The 19,098-nt window shown below is 42.5% G+C and overlaps 1 protein-coding gene across 2 annotated transcripts in view; it reads right to left on the reverse strand.

The window, feature by feature from the left end:
• The window catches only part of XRCC6 (X-ray repair cross complementing 6), a 223,278-nt gene that overhangs the window by 25,707 nt on the left and 178,473 nt on the right, over nt 1–19,098 (reverse strand). For both annotated transcript variants that reach the window (XM_089687719.1, XM_089687718.1), the window contains exon 12: nt 8,094–8,207. In XM_089687719.1, coding sequence (XP_089543845.1) covers nt 8,094–8,207 — 114 coding nt within the window. The remainder of the gene's footprint in view (nt 1–8,093; nt 8,208–19,098) is intronic.

The following is a 19,098-nucleotide window of genomic DNA, read 5'->3' on the forward strand; positions in this document are numbered from 1 at the left end:
ATTCCTGTATTCACATCAGTCAATGTGGATGAAGAAATCTCTGCCAAAAAAAAGTTAAAAATATATGCCGACGCAGAGGGGCCATCCACCCACTGGCCACCCCAGGCCCCCATGCTTGGGCATATATGCTCTATTTTAACTGCGGATGAAATATCTCATCCAACAGCTCTCCACACTTATATTATGAGAGCAATACGCCATTGCTGCTGTAAGAATAAACAGATCGGTGCTGCAGCTGAATGGCAATCCTGCAAAGAAAACAGCAATGGTTAACAATAAAACAGTAACAGTAAAACCGTAACTGTATAACAGTAATGAGACAAAAAAAAAAACCCCAACTATTTTTGTTTTTTAAAAGGTTTAATTTTTGTTTCTTTACTTTTAATGTTTTTTTTTTTTTTTTTAAACTAACAACCCTTTCTAAGACGGGTATTTACAAGCCGTTGGGGGAAGCCGCGGCATTTAGGTCGCACAGTGTCACATGCAGCAATTCCAAGATTGTAGAAATGTCTAAATAGTGGCACGCTTGAATAAAAATTGTCCATATATAAGTGGTACCCCATATGGAAAATGGATGGCCCCTAAGTCCCAAACTATTTTGCCACTACTCCCCATGTAGTCTGGGCATCCGGCGGGCTCCATGTGACCATCTTTTCCCTGTAAATCTGAAACATATATGTATAGCCTGTTGTCTTCTCACAAGTCTTATACATCTTGACCCCATATCTGGCACGCATGCTGGGGAGAAACTGTTGGAATGCAAGGCAGCCAGAAAAACTAAATGAGGGACTCATCAACATTTTTTTGCTGGGGAGTATAGACATCTGCAAATTTTTGTTTAAGGTGATTTACGAGGGACCAAATTTTGTGGAGCCGGTCAAATTCAGGGTCACCCCGAGGGCAACAGTGTATTGTCATTGAAATGCATAAATCACATTATATTCTCATGTCTATGCCTAGTCATGGCAGCAGAGAACACGGGCATATGATGAATCGGGTCTGTGGACCAATACAACCGCAATTCATTTATTTTTTTAGTAATGCCCTTATTGAGGGTTAGGCCAAAAAATACTTTAAATTCGGAAACCGCAATAGGTTTCCATGCGAATGGTATGGCAAGGATTGAATTTGGGTTGGTGGCGATAAACTGTTGTGCACATAAATTGCTTTGATTTACAATCAATGCATACAGATCTTCCGTGAAAAACAGCTCCAAAAAAATCAAGGGGAGTAGTTGAATTTGCTGTTTCCACCTGAATTCCAGGTTCGGCAGTGAATGGGGGAAGTACGGTTGCTGCGGAATTTGCGGGCTGCCAATCAGAATCTGCAAGCACATCTGGAAGGACACTATGGGTTCTACGGGCCCGTGTACGAATTCTTGGTGGCTGCGGGACACTACTTGTGCTAGCCATGGCACCAGCTTGTACTGCATTTATGAGACTAGCCACATCACCAAGTGATACTGCAGTGCTGTTATGTGAAAGACCAGGATGTACTAGGCCTCTCGTGCTCGTCAGTGTACCAAATGGGTGAGCGGCAGTAGTACTGACACTCTGCTGCATATGAGAATCATCATGCAATTGTAACATCTCAGCAACCTGGGAAAGGGGTCGGGTACGCCTGACCTTAGCAAGAACCTCTTGTCCATTGTCTAAGCTGTCAGGGTGCCGCTGCTATCTACAGGTTCGTATTCTGAGCCTGATTCTGTCAGTGAAGCTTCTCCTTTGCTCTCATCTGACATACCCAGAATCCTGTAGGCCTCTTCACTAGAATACCTTTCGTTGGACATTTTGGCCACTAAATTTATAGGTACCTAGTGCAACTCACAGGAAAAAGCATCTGGCTGTCAGGGACTGTGGTTTTGTGTGCAATGTATCAAGTGACAGTGACCTAATGACACTACACTTGGGCTAAATGCAGGTTCAGGGGCTTAACGCAGGTTCTGGGGCTGATCCCACTAATGCTGCATTTTTGGGGAAACTATACTAATGTGAACACTGGTATAGTGCTGATCAAAGATATTGATTCGTTTAGACACTATAATAGCAATGGAGTTTTGTGTATGTGAGCATGTTCCTGGCAATCAAGGGGTTAACTGTGCTGACTGGTGTAGTGACGGGCAATCTGACGCTATCTGGGAGAGACGTTAATGCTAGCTGAAGTCTCTGGTGACACGAATACAGTGATCAGTAAAAAAAAAATCTGTACACTGTACTAATGACACTGCTGACAAGGCAGTGAAGGGGTTAACTGTGTCCTAAATGTGTTTTTACTGTAATTGTGTGCTGTTTTACTCACGTGGATCTGCTTTCTTCTATGGGACGGAATGTGCCCAGAGAGAGAAGATTTCATCATTTCCTGGACCTGTGTAAATGTAAACACAGGTACAGGAAGATCTGTGATAGGGCAGGTATCGATCATCAGATCCAGGCTAAACAACACTGGCCTGAATCTGATGACTGGTCAGTCAGGCCCCGAATCACGGCATCGGCGGGTCGGCACGTGCACGGCCCTGGCCCGCAAGCACGAATCACGTATACAGTGAGGAACAGAAGTATTTGAACACCCTGCGATTTTGCAAGTTCTCCCACTTAGAAATCATGGAGGGGTCTGAAATTCATATTGTAGGTGCATTCCCACTAGAGACAGAATTTAAAAAAAAAAAAGCTCAGGAAATCACATTGTATGATTTTTAAAGAATATATTTGTCTTGCACTGCTGAACATAAGTATTTCAACACCTAAGAAACAGCAAGAATTCTGGCTCTCAAAGACCTGTTACTGTGCCTTTAAAAAGTCCACCTCTACTCCACTCATTAATCTAACTTATTAGCACCTGTCTGAGCTCTTTAAAGACACCTGTCCACCCCAGTCAGTCAGACGCTAACTACTATCATGGGCAAGACCAAAGAGCTGTCAAAAGACACCAGAGACATAATTGTGGACCTCCACAAGGCTGGAAAGAGCTACGGGGCAATTGCCAAGCAGCTTGGTGAAAATAGATCAACTGTTGGAGCAATTGTTAGAAAATGGAAGAGGCTAAAGACGACTGTCAGTCTCCCTCGGACTGGGGCTCCATGAAAGATCTCACCTCATGGGGTATCACTGATGATAAGAAAGGTGAGGAATCAGCCCAGAACTACAAGGGAGGAGCTGGTCAATGACATGGAGAGCTGGGACCACAGTTTCAAAGGTCACTGTTGGTAGAACACTACGCCGTCATGGTTTCAAATCATGCACTGCACGGAAGGTTCCCCTGCTCAAGTCATCACATGTCCAGGCCAGTCTGAAGTTTGCCAATGACCATCTGGATGATCCAGAGGAGGCATGGGAGAAAGTCAGAACTTTTTGGTCTAAACTTCACTCGTCGTGTTTGGAGGAAAAAGAAGGATGAGTTGCATCCCAAGAACACCATCCCTACTGTGAAGCATGGGGGTGGTAACATCATGCTTTGGGGGTGCTTTTCTGCGAAGGGGACAGGACGACTGCACTGTATTAAGGAGAGGATGAATGGGGCAATTTATTGTGAGATTTTGAGCAACAACCTCTTTCCCTCAGTCAGAGCATTGAAGATGGGTCGTGGCTGGGTCGTCCAACATGACAACGACCCGAAGCACAAAGCCAGGATATACAAGGAGTGGCTCCGTAAGAAGCATATCAAGGTTCTGGAGTGGCCTAACCAGTCTCAAGACCTAAATCCAATAGAATATCTTTGGAGGGAGCTGAAACTCCGTGTGCTCAGCGACAGTCCCGAAACCTGACAGATCTAGAGGAGAGCTGTGTGGAGGAGTGGGCCAAAATCCCTGTTGCAGGGTGTGCAAACCTGGTCAAGAACTACAGGAAACGTTTGACCTCTGTAATTGCAAACAAAGGCTTCTTTACCAAATATTAACACTGATTTTCTCAGGTGTTCAAATACTTATGTTCAGCAGTGCAAGACAAATAAATTCTTTAAAAATCATACAATGTGATTTCCTGAATTTTTTTTTTAATTCTGTCTCTCAGAGTGGGAATGCACCTACAATGTGAATTTCAGACCCCTCCATGATTTCTAAGTGGGAGAACTTGCAAAATCGCAGGGTGTTCAAATACTTCTGTTCCTCACTGTATATACACACATGATTTTGCGCAGGGAGTCTGCCCTCTAGCAGCATTTCTGATATAGGGGGACTTAACCACTTGTCTACCGGGCACTTTCACCCCCCTTCCTGCCCAGGCCAATTTTCAGCTTTCAGCACTGTCGCACTGATAATTGTGCCATCATGCAACATTGTACTCATATGAAATTTTTTTTTTTTTTGTTTGAGACAGATGGAGCTTTCTTTTGGTGGTATTTAATCACCTCTGGGGTGTTTTATTTTTTGATAAACCAAAAACAACTGAAAATTTTGAAAAAAAAATATTTTTTTTCTTAGTTTCTGTTATAAAATGTTGTAAATAAGTAATTTTTCTCCATCACTGATGTGCGCTAATGAGGCTGCAGTGATGGGCACCAATAGGCTGCACTGATGAGGAGGCACTAGTAGGTGGCACTGATGGGCATTGACAGGCATCTCATATGCGGCACTGACTGTCACTGTTAGGCGGCACTGACGGGCAATGCTATGTGGCATTGATGTGCACTGATGGGCACTGGCAGGTGGCATTGATGAGCACCGACCGGTGGCACTGATGGGGCTACACTTATCATCAGTACCCTGATGATCAATGTAGATGTCCCCTCTGAGGAATGCTGATTACTGGCACTCCTCTCTCCATGAGCTGTCAGCGCAGTGCCAGTATTAGTGCACTGCTACCTTTTGGCGAGTACTAGTGGCCTAGAACATCCTGGTCTTTCACATACCTCTTAGATTGTAAGCTCCAAGGGGCAGGGCCCTCCTAACCCTCTTGTCTTGTCTCCCATTTTATTGTAAAGCGCTGAGCAAACTGTTGGCACTGTATAAATCCTGTATAATAGTAATACCAGCACTGCAGTATGACCTTGGCGACGTGGCGAGTCCCATAAGTGCAGTATAAGCTGGTGTGGTGGCGAGCACAAGTATTGTCCCGCAACAACCAAGAATTCGCACACAGGCCTGTAGAGCCCCAAGTATCCTTCCGGATATGCTTGCAAATCCCGATTGGCAGCCCACAAATTCTGCAGCACCTGTACTTCCCTCATTCATTGCCCAACCCGAAATTCAGGTGGAAATGGCAAATTTAACTACTCCCCTTGATTTTTTTGGAGCCGTTTCTCACAGAAGATCTGTACGCGTTGATTGTGGATCAAAGCATTTTATATGCACAAAAATTTATCGCCGCCAACCCAAATTCAAACCCTGCCAGACCATTCGCATGGAAACTCATTAAGGTTTCCAAATGTAAATTTTTTTTGGACCTAACCCTCAACATGAAAAAAAATTAATTGCGGTTCTATTAGTCCACAGGCCCGATTCATCATATGCCCGTGTTCTCTGCTGCCATGGCCAGGCATAGATATGAGATATGAGAGTAAAATGTGTTTTATGCATTTCAACGACAATTCACTCTGTCATCCTTGGGGTAACCCTGAATTTGACCGGCTCCACAAAATTCAGCCCCTCACAAATCACCTTAACCAAAAATTTGCAGATGTCTATACTCCCCAGCAAAAATTCTGCATTGATGAGTCCCTCATTAATTTTTCTGGCCGCCTTGCATTCAAACATCCTTTTTCCATATGGGGTAACACTTATACATGGACAATTTTTATTCAAGCATGCCACTATTTAGACATTTGTACAATCTTGGAACTGACGCATGTGGCAAAGTGTGACCTAATGTGTGCCCACCATTAGAAGTGGGTGGATGCAGGGCGGTATATTCGGTATATTTAGCAGCGCTAAAAATCAATAATAAATCCAATATTAAAAGGTGCTAATATGCTCAAAGACTTTAATATTGTAATATTTTAACAATATTTTATGTGACAGTTCGTGCTAAGGTGCTAATCAAAACTGCTGATTATTCCAGTATTCAGTGATGTGCCATAAGTTGTGGTAAAAATACGCACTCACCAGATGCGTATTTTAAATAAGCATGTAATATATATAGCCAGAGTCCCCTTTTAGGGTGGAATGGATGAGGTAAGCAGAGTATGGATTCTCCTTCCTCTGATGGTGTGCAACCCTGCGGATGCCTCCTGGATGTGTAAGGATATATTTCTGCCAGAGGTCACCTTTGTAGGATGGATGGGTGTTTACAGCCTGAAGTAGAAAACTCCCTCCTCTGGATCCTGTGGGATACTGCAGCTAACGTCCAGGGTAGACTATGTTCTCTCCCATTACTCTGCTTACGTCCGCTCCTCTCCTTCCCCGAGGTAATGTTACCCCCTATTACCTTGGGGAAGGAGAGGAGCGGAAACATTGTTTCGGTTTACGAATTTTTCGCTATACGAAAATGTCCTGCAGAACTGATTAAATTCGTAAACCGAGGTACTGGTACATCCCTGGACTTTGAGTGGTTATACCAGGATGATGCCTACAGCAGCAGGCATCATCCTGGTATCGCTTTTTCAGCCGGTGATTGGCTTTCATGAAAAAAGCAATCCTAATGGCTAATTAGCTGCAGGATTGCTTTTACAATCCTCCCCCACTGCCTTCCACAGCCTTCTTGGGCTGTCCCGTGCCATTGGGGCAACTTGAGAATGCAGGCGGTGTTTCTGCCAGCTGACCATAGAGCTGATTGGAGACCAGAATGGTGCCAATCATCTCTATAGCCTAGGAAATCGGAAGCTACAAGCATTTCATCACTTCAGTTTCACAGGATAAAAACAGCGCCATTTGTAAATTGGGAAAGCATCTGATCACACCGATCTTGGTTTGATTAGATAATGTAAGGGCAGAGGAGATATCTAGAGTCTGATAGACCCCAGATATCTCAAAAAAGAATATATGACAATGCCCATTGAAGTTATAGGGGTTATTTGCATTCCCTGTGATAGCATTAACAGTGATAAAAAAAAAATTAAGTGGACAGAGTAAAAATAATTAAAAAAAATCAAAATAACTTAGAAAAAAAAAGAAAAAAAGTACCCTCACCCCCCAGCATCTGCATTCGTGAGCGTTGACCCTGTGCCAGTATGGAAACAGAGGTTGCACCATGTATGTGAGGTATCGCCACGAACGTCGGATCAAGGGCAGTAATTCTAATACCAGAGCTCCTCTGTAAATCTAAAATGGTAGCTTGTAAAGGCTTTTAAAACGTTGCCTATGGATATTAAAAATATATGCAGTTTGTCGCCATTGCACGGGGCATGCACAGTTTTAAAGCATGTAATGTTTGGTATCTATTTACTCAGCATACCATCATCTTTTATATTTTACCAAATAATTGCCAATATTTTGTGTTTTTGTGCATTAAAAGTAAAAAAAAAAAAAAAGTGATTTTTTTTTTAAATTGCGTTTGAAAAATCCCTGCGTGAGTACTATCTGACAAAACAAAATTACAGCACCCACCATTTTATTCACTAGTGTTTTTGCTTTAAAATATATATAATGTTTGGGGTTTAAATTAATTTCCTAGCAAAAAATACTGCTTTGTTTCATGTGTACAAAAAGTGTCAGAAAAGGCTTGGTCTTCAGGTGGTTAGAAGAGTGAGTGATGTGTGACAAACTTCTAATGCTGGGTCATAAAATGCCTCCACCCCCCAAAACGACCCCTTTTTGGAAAGTAGACACCCCAGACTATTTGCTGAGAGGCATGCTGAATCAATAAAAGAATTTATTTTTTTTACAGTAAGTTTTTGGTGTTTGGACAGATTTCAGTGAGTTATTCCTAAAAATTACAGGCCTACAATAAAAAAAACTACATATTTCCATGCAAAAAAATGTACCACTTTCAGCACAGAAATATGGACATAATCATAACGCTAGGGGGGTTAAGGGGAGTGAATCCTTTAGAGGGCAAGTGGTTAAGTATACAAACTAACTGGGACTGTTTAGAGAGCTAAAATACATAAATTAAGTAGCACAAAGCCAGTGAAAGGAAGGATGGGGATAATGCATATAAAAAGCAATCAAAACTCTTTTTGGCTTTAGCATATTTCACATACTCCAATGATAAACCATTTCTTACCTTGTTTTCTTTTCACAGATTTGCCTTCAGGGTTATAACCAGGTGGATACACCAGATCCTTAAACTCTTCTGCCAGATTACCCAAACGATTATCCATCATTTCAGTCTTTGGCACTAGAGAAAAATTAAATCAGAACATAAAAAAATATTCTTTGTATGGGGTGAATGAGAAACATATGTTTAACCACCTCAATACCGGACACTTTTACCCCCCTTCCTGCCCAGGCCAGTTTTCAGATGTAGTGCTGTCACAATTTGAATGACAAATACTCAGTCATGCAACATTACCTAAGTAAAACTTTTATCATTTTCTTCTAGACCAGCGGTTCTCAACCTGGGGGTCGCGACCCCTTTGGGGGTCGAACGACCATTTCCCAGGGGTCGCCTAAGACCATCGGAAAACACATATTTCCGATGGTCTTAGGAACCGAGACACCGCTCCTCTCTCCGGCGATGTGTGGGTGGGATGATACGCTGCTCCTGTCACCTGGCCACACCTCCGGGATCGCTCAGCAGCTCCGCCTCCTCGCCGCTGATTGGCCACCGGAACTGTAGCTCAGGAGAGGCACACAGGCGGCCAATCACCGGAGAGGAGGTGGAGGTTGGAGAGGAGGAGCCGAGCGGCAGCGCGCGTACATCAAAGAAGATCGAGGGAGCTGCCGGAGCGAGTGAAGAGGAGAGCGGCCAGAGAAGGAAGACAGCTGACAGGTAAGTGAGAGAGCGAGCCCAGGCTGTCACTAATACCAACGATGGGGCACTATTCCTCCCCCCACTGACACCAACGATGGGGCACTATTCCTCCCCCCACTGACACCAACGATGGGGCACTATTCCTCCCCCCACTGACACCAACGATGGGGCACTATTCCTCCCCCCACTGACACCAACGATGGGACACTATTTCCCCCCCCACTGACACCAACGATGGGACACTATTTCCCCCCCCACTGACACCAACAATGGGACACTATTTCCCCCCCCCCCTGACCCCAATGATGGGGCACTATTCTCCCCTCCACCACACTGACATCAATGATGGGGCACTATTCCTCCCACTGACACCAATGATGGGGCACTATTCCTCCCCCCACTGACACCAACGATGGGACACTATTTCCCCCCGCCCCCCCTGACCCCAATGATGGGGCACTATTCTCCACCACACTGACATCAATGATGGGGCACTATTCCTCCCACTGACACCAATGATGGGACACTATTCCTCCCACTGACACCAATGATGGGGCACTATTCCTCCCACTGACACCAATGATGTGGCACTATTCCTCCCACTGACACCAGTGATGTGGCACTATTCCTCCCACTGACACCAGTGATGGGGCACTACTCCCACTGACACCAGTGATGGGGCACTACTCCCCCCACTGACACCAGTGATGGGGCACTACTCCCCCCACTGACACCAGTGATGGGGCACTATTCCTCCCACTGACACCAATGATGGGGCACTACTCCCCCCACTGACACCAATGATGGGGCACTACTCCCCCCACCGACACCAATGATGGGGCACTACTCCCCCCACCGACACCAGTGATGGGGCACTACTCCCCCCACTGACACCAACGATGGGACACTATTCCCCCCCCCCCCTGACCCCAATGATGGGGCACTATTCTCCCCTCCACCACACTGACATCAATGATGGGGCACTATTCCTCCCACTGACACCAGTGATGGGGCACTATTCCTCCCACTGATACCAACGATGGGGCACTATTCATCCCACTGACATCAGTGATGGGGCACTACTCCTTCCACTGACACCAATGATGTGGCACTACTCCTCCCACTGCAAAATTACAGTTATGAAGTAGCAACGAAAATAATTTTATGGTTGGGGGTCACCACAACATGAGGAACTGTATTAAGGGGTCGCGGCATTAGAAAGGTTGAGAACCACTGTTCTAGACAGATAGAGCTTTCTTTTGGTGGTATTTAATCACCACTCTTTTTACTTTTAATTTCTGCTACATAAACAAAAAGTGAACATTTTGAAGAGGAAATGCATTTTTCTTAGTTTCTGTTTTGCAAATAAGACATATTTCTTCATAAATTTAGGCCAAAATGTATACTGCTACATTTCTTTGGTAAAAACAACCCAAATCAGTGTATATTATTATGCCAGAACAGTAAAAAAAATACCCCTCACATGGCCCCTTTTTGGAAAGTAGACACCCCAAGGGATTTAGTATGAGGCATGGTAAATTTTTTGAAGTTGTGATTTTTTTGTCAGAATTTTTTTGAAAATGAAGAAATTAAATTATCCCCCCCCCCCCCCCCCACCACAAAGGTGTCATTTTAACAAGTTATGTCTCACAAACTCTGTAGGTATACTTATAATTACACCCCAAAACACATTCTGACACATGTAAGATTTTTTCACAGCCTAGATGCATAAAGGCCCCAAATAAAAGGAGCACTATTGGGCTTTCAAGGAGCACAAAATGTGAATATATTACGCATCTAATTTCCTGACTACTTATTATATTTTTTGGAAAACCTGAAGCAGCAGGACAGTGGAAACACCCACAAAATGACCCCAGTTTTGAACATAAACACTCGAAGGTATTTTCTAAGAGGCATAATGAGAGTCTTTTGAAATTCCATTTTTTGCCATATGTTTTTGGAAAATGCAGAAAATAAAAATATTTGTACAAAAAGGTGTAAAGTAATACAATACTTATAACACATGTCATTGGCAAGCTTGGAATTACACCCCAAAACACATTCTGCTACTACTCATGAGCATGTCAGTACCACACGTGAGAGACTTTTTCACAGCCTAGCATCACAGAGGGGCCCAAAATCCAAGGAGCACTTTCAGGCTTTCTAGGGGCATAAATTACGTATAATTTCCTGACTACCCATCACATTTTTGGAGTCCCTGTGGACAGTGGAAACAGCCATAAAATGACCACAATACCCCAAGGTATTTTCTAAGAGGCATATTCAGTCTTTTGAAGACTTCATTTTTTGCCACAAGTTTTTGGAACATATGAAATTACATTTTTTTTTTTTCACACATCATGGGCATGGTTAGAATTACAACCCAAGCATATTCTGCTACTCCTGAGTATGGCGATACCACATGTGGGATTTTTTCAATGTTATGTTATTGACATTGTATCTTGTGTATCACATAAATCAACCAATTGTATACAAGCCAATGTACTGTAATTGTTGCCCCTATACGTGTGATCAGGGAATATAGCTTAGTGTTGCGTCACCTATAGCAGTCCCCATACCCACAAGCTAAGCAAGTCTAGCTTACTGATACAAGGCTGCCCCCAGGAATGCCATGCTCACTGGCCAGGAATTATAGGAGAATAAAGAAGGACTGCAGTTATCCACAGGGGATGGCTGGATCTGATATCTTGTAGTACCTATCAGTGGGGTGTTCAACTGGGTCAGTTCAGGCGCAGGCAGAGACATAGTCAGCAGATAAAGGATCGGTCCAACAGGCAGAAATGTGGTCAATAAACAGGTCAGGGTTAGTACAGGCAGCAGAAAGAGGCAACACTGCACTGGTGTAGAGGTTATAAGGAACAATTCCTGGCATACTCTGGTCTGGTGACACTTTGCTTGGTGTGGTGGTGGTCAGGAAACCGTTGCTTGTGGCACTATTATGGTTCAGGAATAATTTTTGGAGGAGTGAAAATCTTCTCTGGATTGACCCAAGCGACAATTCGGAGGCTTTTGTGCACAGCAAAAGTGAGCATTTCCACATATGTGAGCATACTGCAAGAAGCTGCAAGGTCGGTGTATAAGGGTCTGGAGGGGGGACAAGTCTTTTACAGCCCCGTCTAACACTGCCTTCAGGCCTTGCTTCATTCCCATCTATGTCCACTTCTTCTAGGCCAGGCATATCCGGATATGAGCCAGGTAGAGATGGTGGAACTGGGGAAGGAGCCTGGCATTTTGGAGCTCTGGACAGATATGTTTGTATTTAAACCATTAGTCATCAGAGAAATTGTAACACAGTTGTAGAAAAATATTCCTTTGTCAAATAGTCTGCTTGCTTCGTGTGTGAAAAACAACTTGGATGCAGAGAAGATTTTCCAGTGAAAGGAAATAATCGCTTCAGTGTTGTGTGGGTCTTTGACAGAGCAAAATGTTCACCTGCGCTTTGGCTCTCCATCGCCTGGTTTCTTCCATAGTTACAGGTCAGGGTAATCCCCTGGGGGGTACTCATGGAGAAGGGTGCAAAACAAAGCATAAGCATGCCCTGAAGGAAAATTCAGCAACCCAGGTGCAAACTGCCCTGTAGCAAACTCTTTGTGGTGAAAAGGGTGGTAGGAAGTGTCTGAGTACTTTAAAGGGGGTTTAGGTGGTAAAGTGTGTTCCCAAAGATATGATGTAGCACCTAGTTATCTACCCAAGATTAAGCGCTGAGTGGCTGAGTTTAAGCGCCAAATCTGAAAAGTTTACACTGTAAAGAGAATACATTCCAGTTTTAACAGTAACGGTCAGAGGTACAGGGTGACATTTTTTGTTATCGGTCCATGCTAGGGTCCAGGCTTTGCCATCATGGTGCACATATCCCTGAAGGGTTTTTCAGGGTCTGGGTTCTATATGGATGGAACACGGCCCTGGAACTATAGTGAAGAGAAGATCTGGATGTGCTGCTTCTATTGCTGTATTAGAAGATCATGAAGAGATGACAGAAGAATCCGTAACTGTCCCTGTCGTTTGGAAATGTTGGAAAACATTTGTTGATCAGTGGCTGAAGCCAATGATCAATGTATTCTGGCAGCGTAAAAATTCTGTCAGAATACAATATCTTACTTGGAGGAATAGTTTATTTTTTCCCCCGTTTAGCCCGCTGACTAAATAGAAGGAAAAAAAAATAACACGCACACACTCAACACATCTATGGCTAGTTTAAGACACTAGAAAAAAACAAGGACTAAAAGAGTGGGTTAGAGATGTATGGGTTGCGTTCAGGGGGCATCTTCAAAACATTGCCAGTGTCAAATCACCAGAAGGTACCAAGTACCATGGTCTATGAATATTCAGACAGTGTCCTGTACTATAAGATTAAAAGAGACAAGAGGTAACAGAAATGTGAGTGGCTACCTTGCGAGTCACTAAGGGCAGTCTGCGAAGGGCTGAAACAACCAAGTCTCACAGAGGTATGAGGGAATGTACAGGAGAACATGTGAGTGACAACTAGCACAAAAACCTTAACTAAGGCATGAAAGGCCAATGGTGTCTGAAACAGAATGGCCAACGACGATATCTTTTCCCCAATGTAATTAAGGCCAGGTGCTGGTTCAGACTCTAGAAAGGACAGGATGTGTCCCACGGAGTACATCCTAGGATGAAACTTCTTAGCCTCACATCATACAAAATAAGCTTTCTAGATTCTTAGCCTTCAAGAGAGTAGGGATGAGCAAATTCAATAAGCTTCTGTTCCCAGGTTTCAACAGCCAGGGTGTTAAAGCCAGCAACCGAAAAGTAGAAAAAGTGGGCCATTCCTTGGAACACGGTGTCTAGATGACCCAGAAGGGCCCACTGAGATTTTGACAGGTGCTTGAGTATGTCTGAATACCACATCCTACCGTGGCAGTTTGGTGCGATCAGAATCACTGGGGGTAATTTTTGTCATCTGACCTCGAAACTGAGGGGTCCAGCGAAGAAGGGACAGCTGAATTGTCCTGAGTTTCAGGATGTTGATAGGAAGCCAGTCTTTCTCCGACGACCAAGTTCTTTGCATTGAGAAGGCATCTAGGGCTCCTCAGCCTGACAGGCTAACATCTGTTGTAAGAACTTTCCAGATTTTTGAGGGAAGGGGTTTCCCTGACCCAAGTGCCAGGTTGGAAATCCACCATGCTAGGGAGAGTCTGGCCTTGCAGGTCAGAAGTGTTGAGGAATTCTGAACAGTACTTGTGTGTGTGAATGTATGAGAATTATCAATTGTTCAGATGACAGAAGATGGTTTGGCTATTATTAATGAGGGTTATGTCATATGTTAATCCACTTTTTTGAATACATGCTTAAAATTATATAAATTTATCCTGAAACATTTTGCTCTTTGCTGTTAAAATGCCATGTACAGTGCTCAGGGCTCAGCTCAGCACAACAGATTTGTCAGAAAACCTTTACTTTCCAAATCAACATTTTCTATGGGACACTATACTACAAAATACTCCACAAATGCAGGCCATTGCTTGCTAACAAATTATGAACAAACCCCTTCCCATTTCATGGCACCACATTAAAGAGAAATGTAACAAGGCCTGAGAAAGAATATTATTACTTTAAACAAGAAAGGTTAGTGCTACAAGAAGATCAGCAAAGCTTATCAGTCAGAATACTGTAGCAAATGTGATATAAAAATTTTAAAAAAATGGAACTGCAACCATCTCACAGACGTCCAGGCCATCCATGGAAGTTAACACCTCGACAGGAGCATCTTCTGATGAGAAGGATTGAAGAAAATCATCATGCACATCCACTGCAGTTAGCTAAAGAAGCAGAGAGCCAAACTGGGTTGACTGTTTCCCGTGACACAATACAGCATACACTGCAGAGCAATAGCATACATGGGTGTCGTAAAAAAAAGAAGCCTCTCCTAAAGCCCATGCACAAAAAAGTCCGCCTAGAATTTGCCAGGGCCAATGCTGAAGAAGACGACTAGTAAGACTCTGTACTCTGGAGTGATGAGACCAAGATAAATGTTTTTTGAACTGATAGCTACAAAACTGTATGGTGTAGAAAAGGTGAGGAGTCAAAGAAAAATGTATGGTACCTACAGTGAAACATGGTGGTGGCAGTGTCCTTCTGTGGGGCTGCATGAGTGCTGCAGATGTTGGTGAGCTACATTTCATTTATGGTATCATGGATTCACAAATGTACTGCTCTATATTGATAAAGAAGATGCTACCATCACTCCGTGCCCTCGGTTGTCGTGCACTTTTCCAACATGACAATGATCCAAAGCACACATCTAAGGCCACTGTTGCATTTCTGAAGAGGAACAGGGTGAAAGTGATTTAGAAGAACAGGGTGAAAGTCTCTGATCTGAACCCAATTGAACACCTATGGAGAATTCTGAAGAGACAAGTTGAGCATCACTCTCCATCCAGGATCTAAAAGAAGTTGTTCTTCAAAAATGTAAAAAAGATAGATGTTGCAATATGTCACCAGCTTGTTCATTCCATGCCTAGAAGACTTGGTGCTGTCCTTACAAATCATGGAGGTCATACAGAACACTAGATGTAGTAGTTATTGTTTTTGGGTGTATTCATTTTTGCATCAACTAATTTGAGTTAAACTGAAGATTTTGTAATCCAAGTTATATTAACTCTACTTTGATGTAATGAGCTAAACAAAAGTTCTTTAAAACTCAGTTTTGTCAAATTTGGGAACGTGTTCTTGTGTTCATTAAGATATTGACTAAAATCTTACTTTGCAAAAGAGGTGTACTCATTTATGCTAAGCACTGTATATATAACCCCTGGCAAAAAGTATGGAATCATCACTCTTGGAAAATGTTCATTCAATTGTTTGTGAAGAAAAAAGAAAAAAAAACCTCATCACGTACATGCCTCAAAACTATTTTAATTTAACATTGCAACCTTCTGGCTTTAAGAAACACTTAAAAAAATTAAAAAGAAAGACACTGTAGTCAATTGTAATTGGTTTTGCAGATCAAGCAGAGGAAAAAAAATATGGAATCACTCAATTCTGAGGAAAATATTATGGAATCACCATATACTTTTCAGTTCTAAAGCAAACATCTGCATCAGAAAACATCTGCGAATTTGTCTGCAGTTAAAAAAAAAAAAAAAGTGTTGCACCAAGCTGATTGACATGAATCATGGCTCCAACGTGAGAGATGTCAGTTGAAACAAAGGAGAGGACTATAAAACTTCTTCAAGAAGGTAAATCATCACGGAATGTTGCAAAAGATATTGGTTGTTCCCAGTCAGTTGAGTCTAAAATCTAGACCAAGTACAAATCAAATGGGAAGGTTGTAAAAGGGAAGCGTACTGAAAGACCAAGGAAGACATCAAAGCATTAAGATAGAAAACTTAAAGCAATATGCCTTGAAAACAGATAATGCACAACAAAACAAATGAGGAATAAATGGGCAGAAACTGGAGTCAATGTCTGTGACCGAACTGAAAGACATTGCCTAAAGGAAATGGGATTTACATACAGAAAAGCCAAAGGAAAACCATCATTAAACACCTGAACAGAAAAAAACAAGGTCACTGAGGACTAAAGAAAAGCAATCATGGACTGTGGATGACTGGATGAAAGGGATATTCAGTGATGAATCACGAATCTGCATTGAGCAGGGTGATGATGCTGGAATTTTGTTTGGTGACGTTCCATTGAAATGTTTAAAGATGACCGCCTGAAGAAAACATGCAAATTTCACTAATTGTTGATTTGATGGGGTTGCATGTCAGGTAAAGGTACAGGGGAGATGACAGACATTAAATCTTCAATAAATGCACAAGTTTATATTGAGATTTTGGACACTTTTCTTATTCCATCAATTGAAAGGATATTTGGTGATGATGGCATAATTTTTAAGGATAATGCATCTTGCCATAGGGCAACAGCCGTGAAAACTTTCCTTCAAGAAAGACATAAGGGGGTTTATTTACTAAACCTGGTTGACTCAGAATCTTGTCCACTTCTGCATAAAAACCAATCAGCTTCCAGGTTTTATTGCTGAAGCTTAACTGAACATGCTGAGGTTAGAAGCTGATTGGCTACCATGCACAGGTGCCCAAGATTCTGAGTCAACCAGTTTTAGTAAATCTCCTATATAATGTCAATGGCATGGCCTGAAAATAGTCCGGAACTCAATCCAACTGAAAATCTATATTGGAAATTAAAGAAAATGGACCATGACAAGGCTCTAACCGGCAAAGCTGATCAGGCAACTGCAATAAGAGAAAGATGGAGCCGGACTGATGAAGAATACTGTTTGTTGATACTTAAATCCATGCCTCAGAGAGTTCAAGCTGTTATAAAAGCCAAAGGTGGTGCAACAAAGTACTAGTGGTGTACTGTAGTGTTTTTTTTTCATGAGTCCATAATATTTTCCTCAGAATTCAGTGATTCCATATTTTTCTCCTCTGCTTGATCTGCAAAAACTGTTGCAACTGACTAAAGTTTTCTTTCTTTTTTTTATAGTGTTGGTAAAGCCAGAAGGTTGAAATGTTAAATGAAAATAGTTTTGAGTCATGTCTGATTAGATTTTTTTCTACACAATTAAACAATTGAATGAACATTTTCCAAAAGTGGTGATTCCATACCTTTTGCCAGGGGTTGTATGTTTAATAAATGTAGAAGTAATCAACTGTGATATAACCAAAGGTTTTGTGGGTAGGTATGTCTTTTTGTTGATGGCGCAAAGGTGTGTAATAGGGTTGATATTCCTGGAGGAGTCTGTAACATGGAACATAGCATTCCTGGAAGAATAGTCAAAGCAGTGGAAACTACAGTTTAAAGGACAAGTTCACCTTCGGGAACATGTTTCATGTTCCACCAGTTTTTAGGGTGGAACATGTAACACGTTCCTGCTCCCTCTCTGTGTGACAGTAGTATGGGAAGAAGTTCCCCCTACCAGCTGTCACTTTTTAAAAAGAGCGTAGCCGCGTGGGGCTCCAACCACACGGCAGTGTCATTCATTCATTAACAGAGTTCTGTGAATGAATCAACTGCAAGTACCAACATTCTTTACAGAGGTTGGCTTGTAGTTCTCAATGAACTACCACAGCACTGTTGAGCGCTGTGGTAGTTCATTGATTCTTCCCGTCAGTGTGAAACTGCCTGCCTGTACGATTTACAGGCAGACAGATTACACTGACAGTCTGCGGGAGTCCTGCATAAACTCCTGCTGAACGCTGCAATGCTTTGCAGGCTCATAAAAAAAGAATAAATACATAATAGTAAATTGACATTTTTTTTACCTGCATAGAAGTGCCAGCAACACAGGACCGCTATAAAGGGCGCAACCCCTGCAGTAGATGTCTTTGAACCCTGGACATGATGCAAGGCGGTGAGACCCCTTTCTGGCTTAGCCCTCCACAGTGGGCATACCCCATACACCCAAGGAATTCTTCAGGAACAGAGGTCTGCCAGAGGCAGACCATGTCCCTAGACCTGTATATTATTGTGCAGCTTAACCCAAAATAAAGTGCCACATGCCAAGTTGAGCGCCTGTGCAGGATGCATTTTGTCACACTCATGTGACTTTTTCAAAGGTCACATGAGTGTGACGAAATGCATCAGGGCAGGGTGTAGTGATCTCAGCACACCTACAAGGAATTGAGGCTGAATCCATGCTGGTTTATGTGAACTGGGAGTCTGAGCCTCAAGGGGACACAGTACTTATATATATGCAAAACATTTTTTTTTAAGGTGTTGCACTACTTTCTGAGTTCATTTTACTTGTGAGTGTGATTTATTATTTTGCATTTAACAAAGTTTACAGTTTTTACGGTATCCAAACCTTTCTTTTTTGAGCGGAAGAGTACTGGAAGTTGGTGTGGAGTTGGAGAGTTATTATATAAGAAACATGGAGGAGGAATGGGAGAGCAGTGGTGCCTTGGAGTGAACCCCTTAAAAAGGGAATGCGCATCTCACCCATTTTTTTAAAACATCGGTCCAAACAGTAAGGTGAAAGCGGAGTGTGAATGGTGGTGGGAACCTCTGACACTTTATTCATTATAAAGGATGTTTGAAGACTGCACAAAGCACAGCATTGAGTTGCTTACACAGTTAAGGGACTGCACCATTACACATTTTTTCTTTTTTTTTGTTTAATAGTAACTTATATGTTATATCACTCGCTTTATGCTTTTGACATTTATATATGTTGACAGTTTATTTATACGCTAATCCTATATACATATATATTAAGAATGCTTTTCTCCACAACTGCAAGGGTAATTTTTTTGTACTGCAGTCTTCAGTTGAGCGTTAAAATATTTGCCAAAATAGAAGAGAAATAATA

This window comes from Staurois parvus, unplaced genomic scaffold (genome assembly GCF_062004578.1).
Source record: "Staurois parvus isolate SC_StPar_1 unplaced genomic scaffold, SC_StPar_1.0 ptg000436l, whole genome shotgun sequence".
Classification (NCBI taxonomy): domain Eukaryota; kingdom Metazoa; phylum Chordata; class Amphibia; order Anura; family Ranidae; genus Staurois; species Staurois parvus.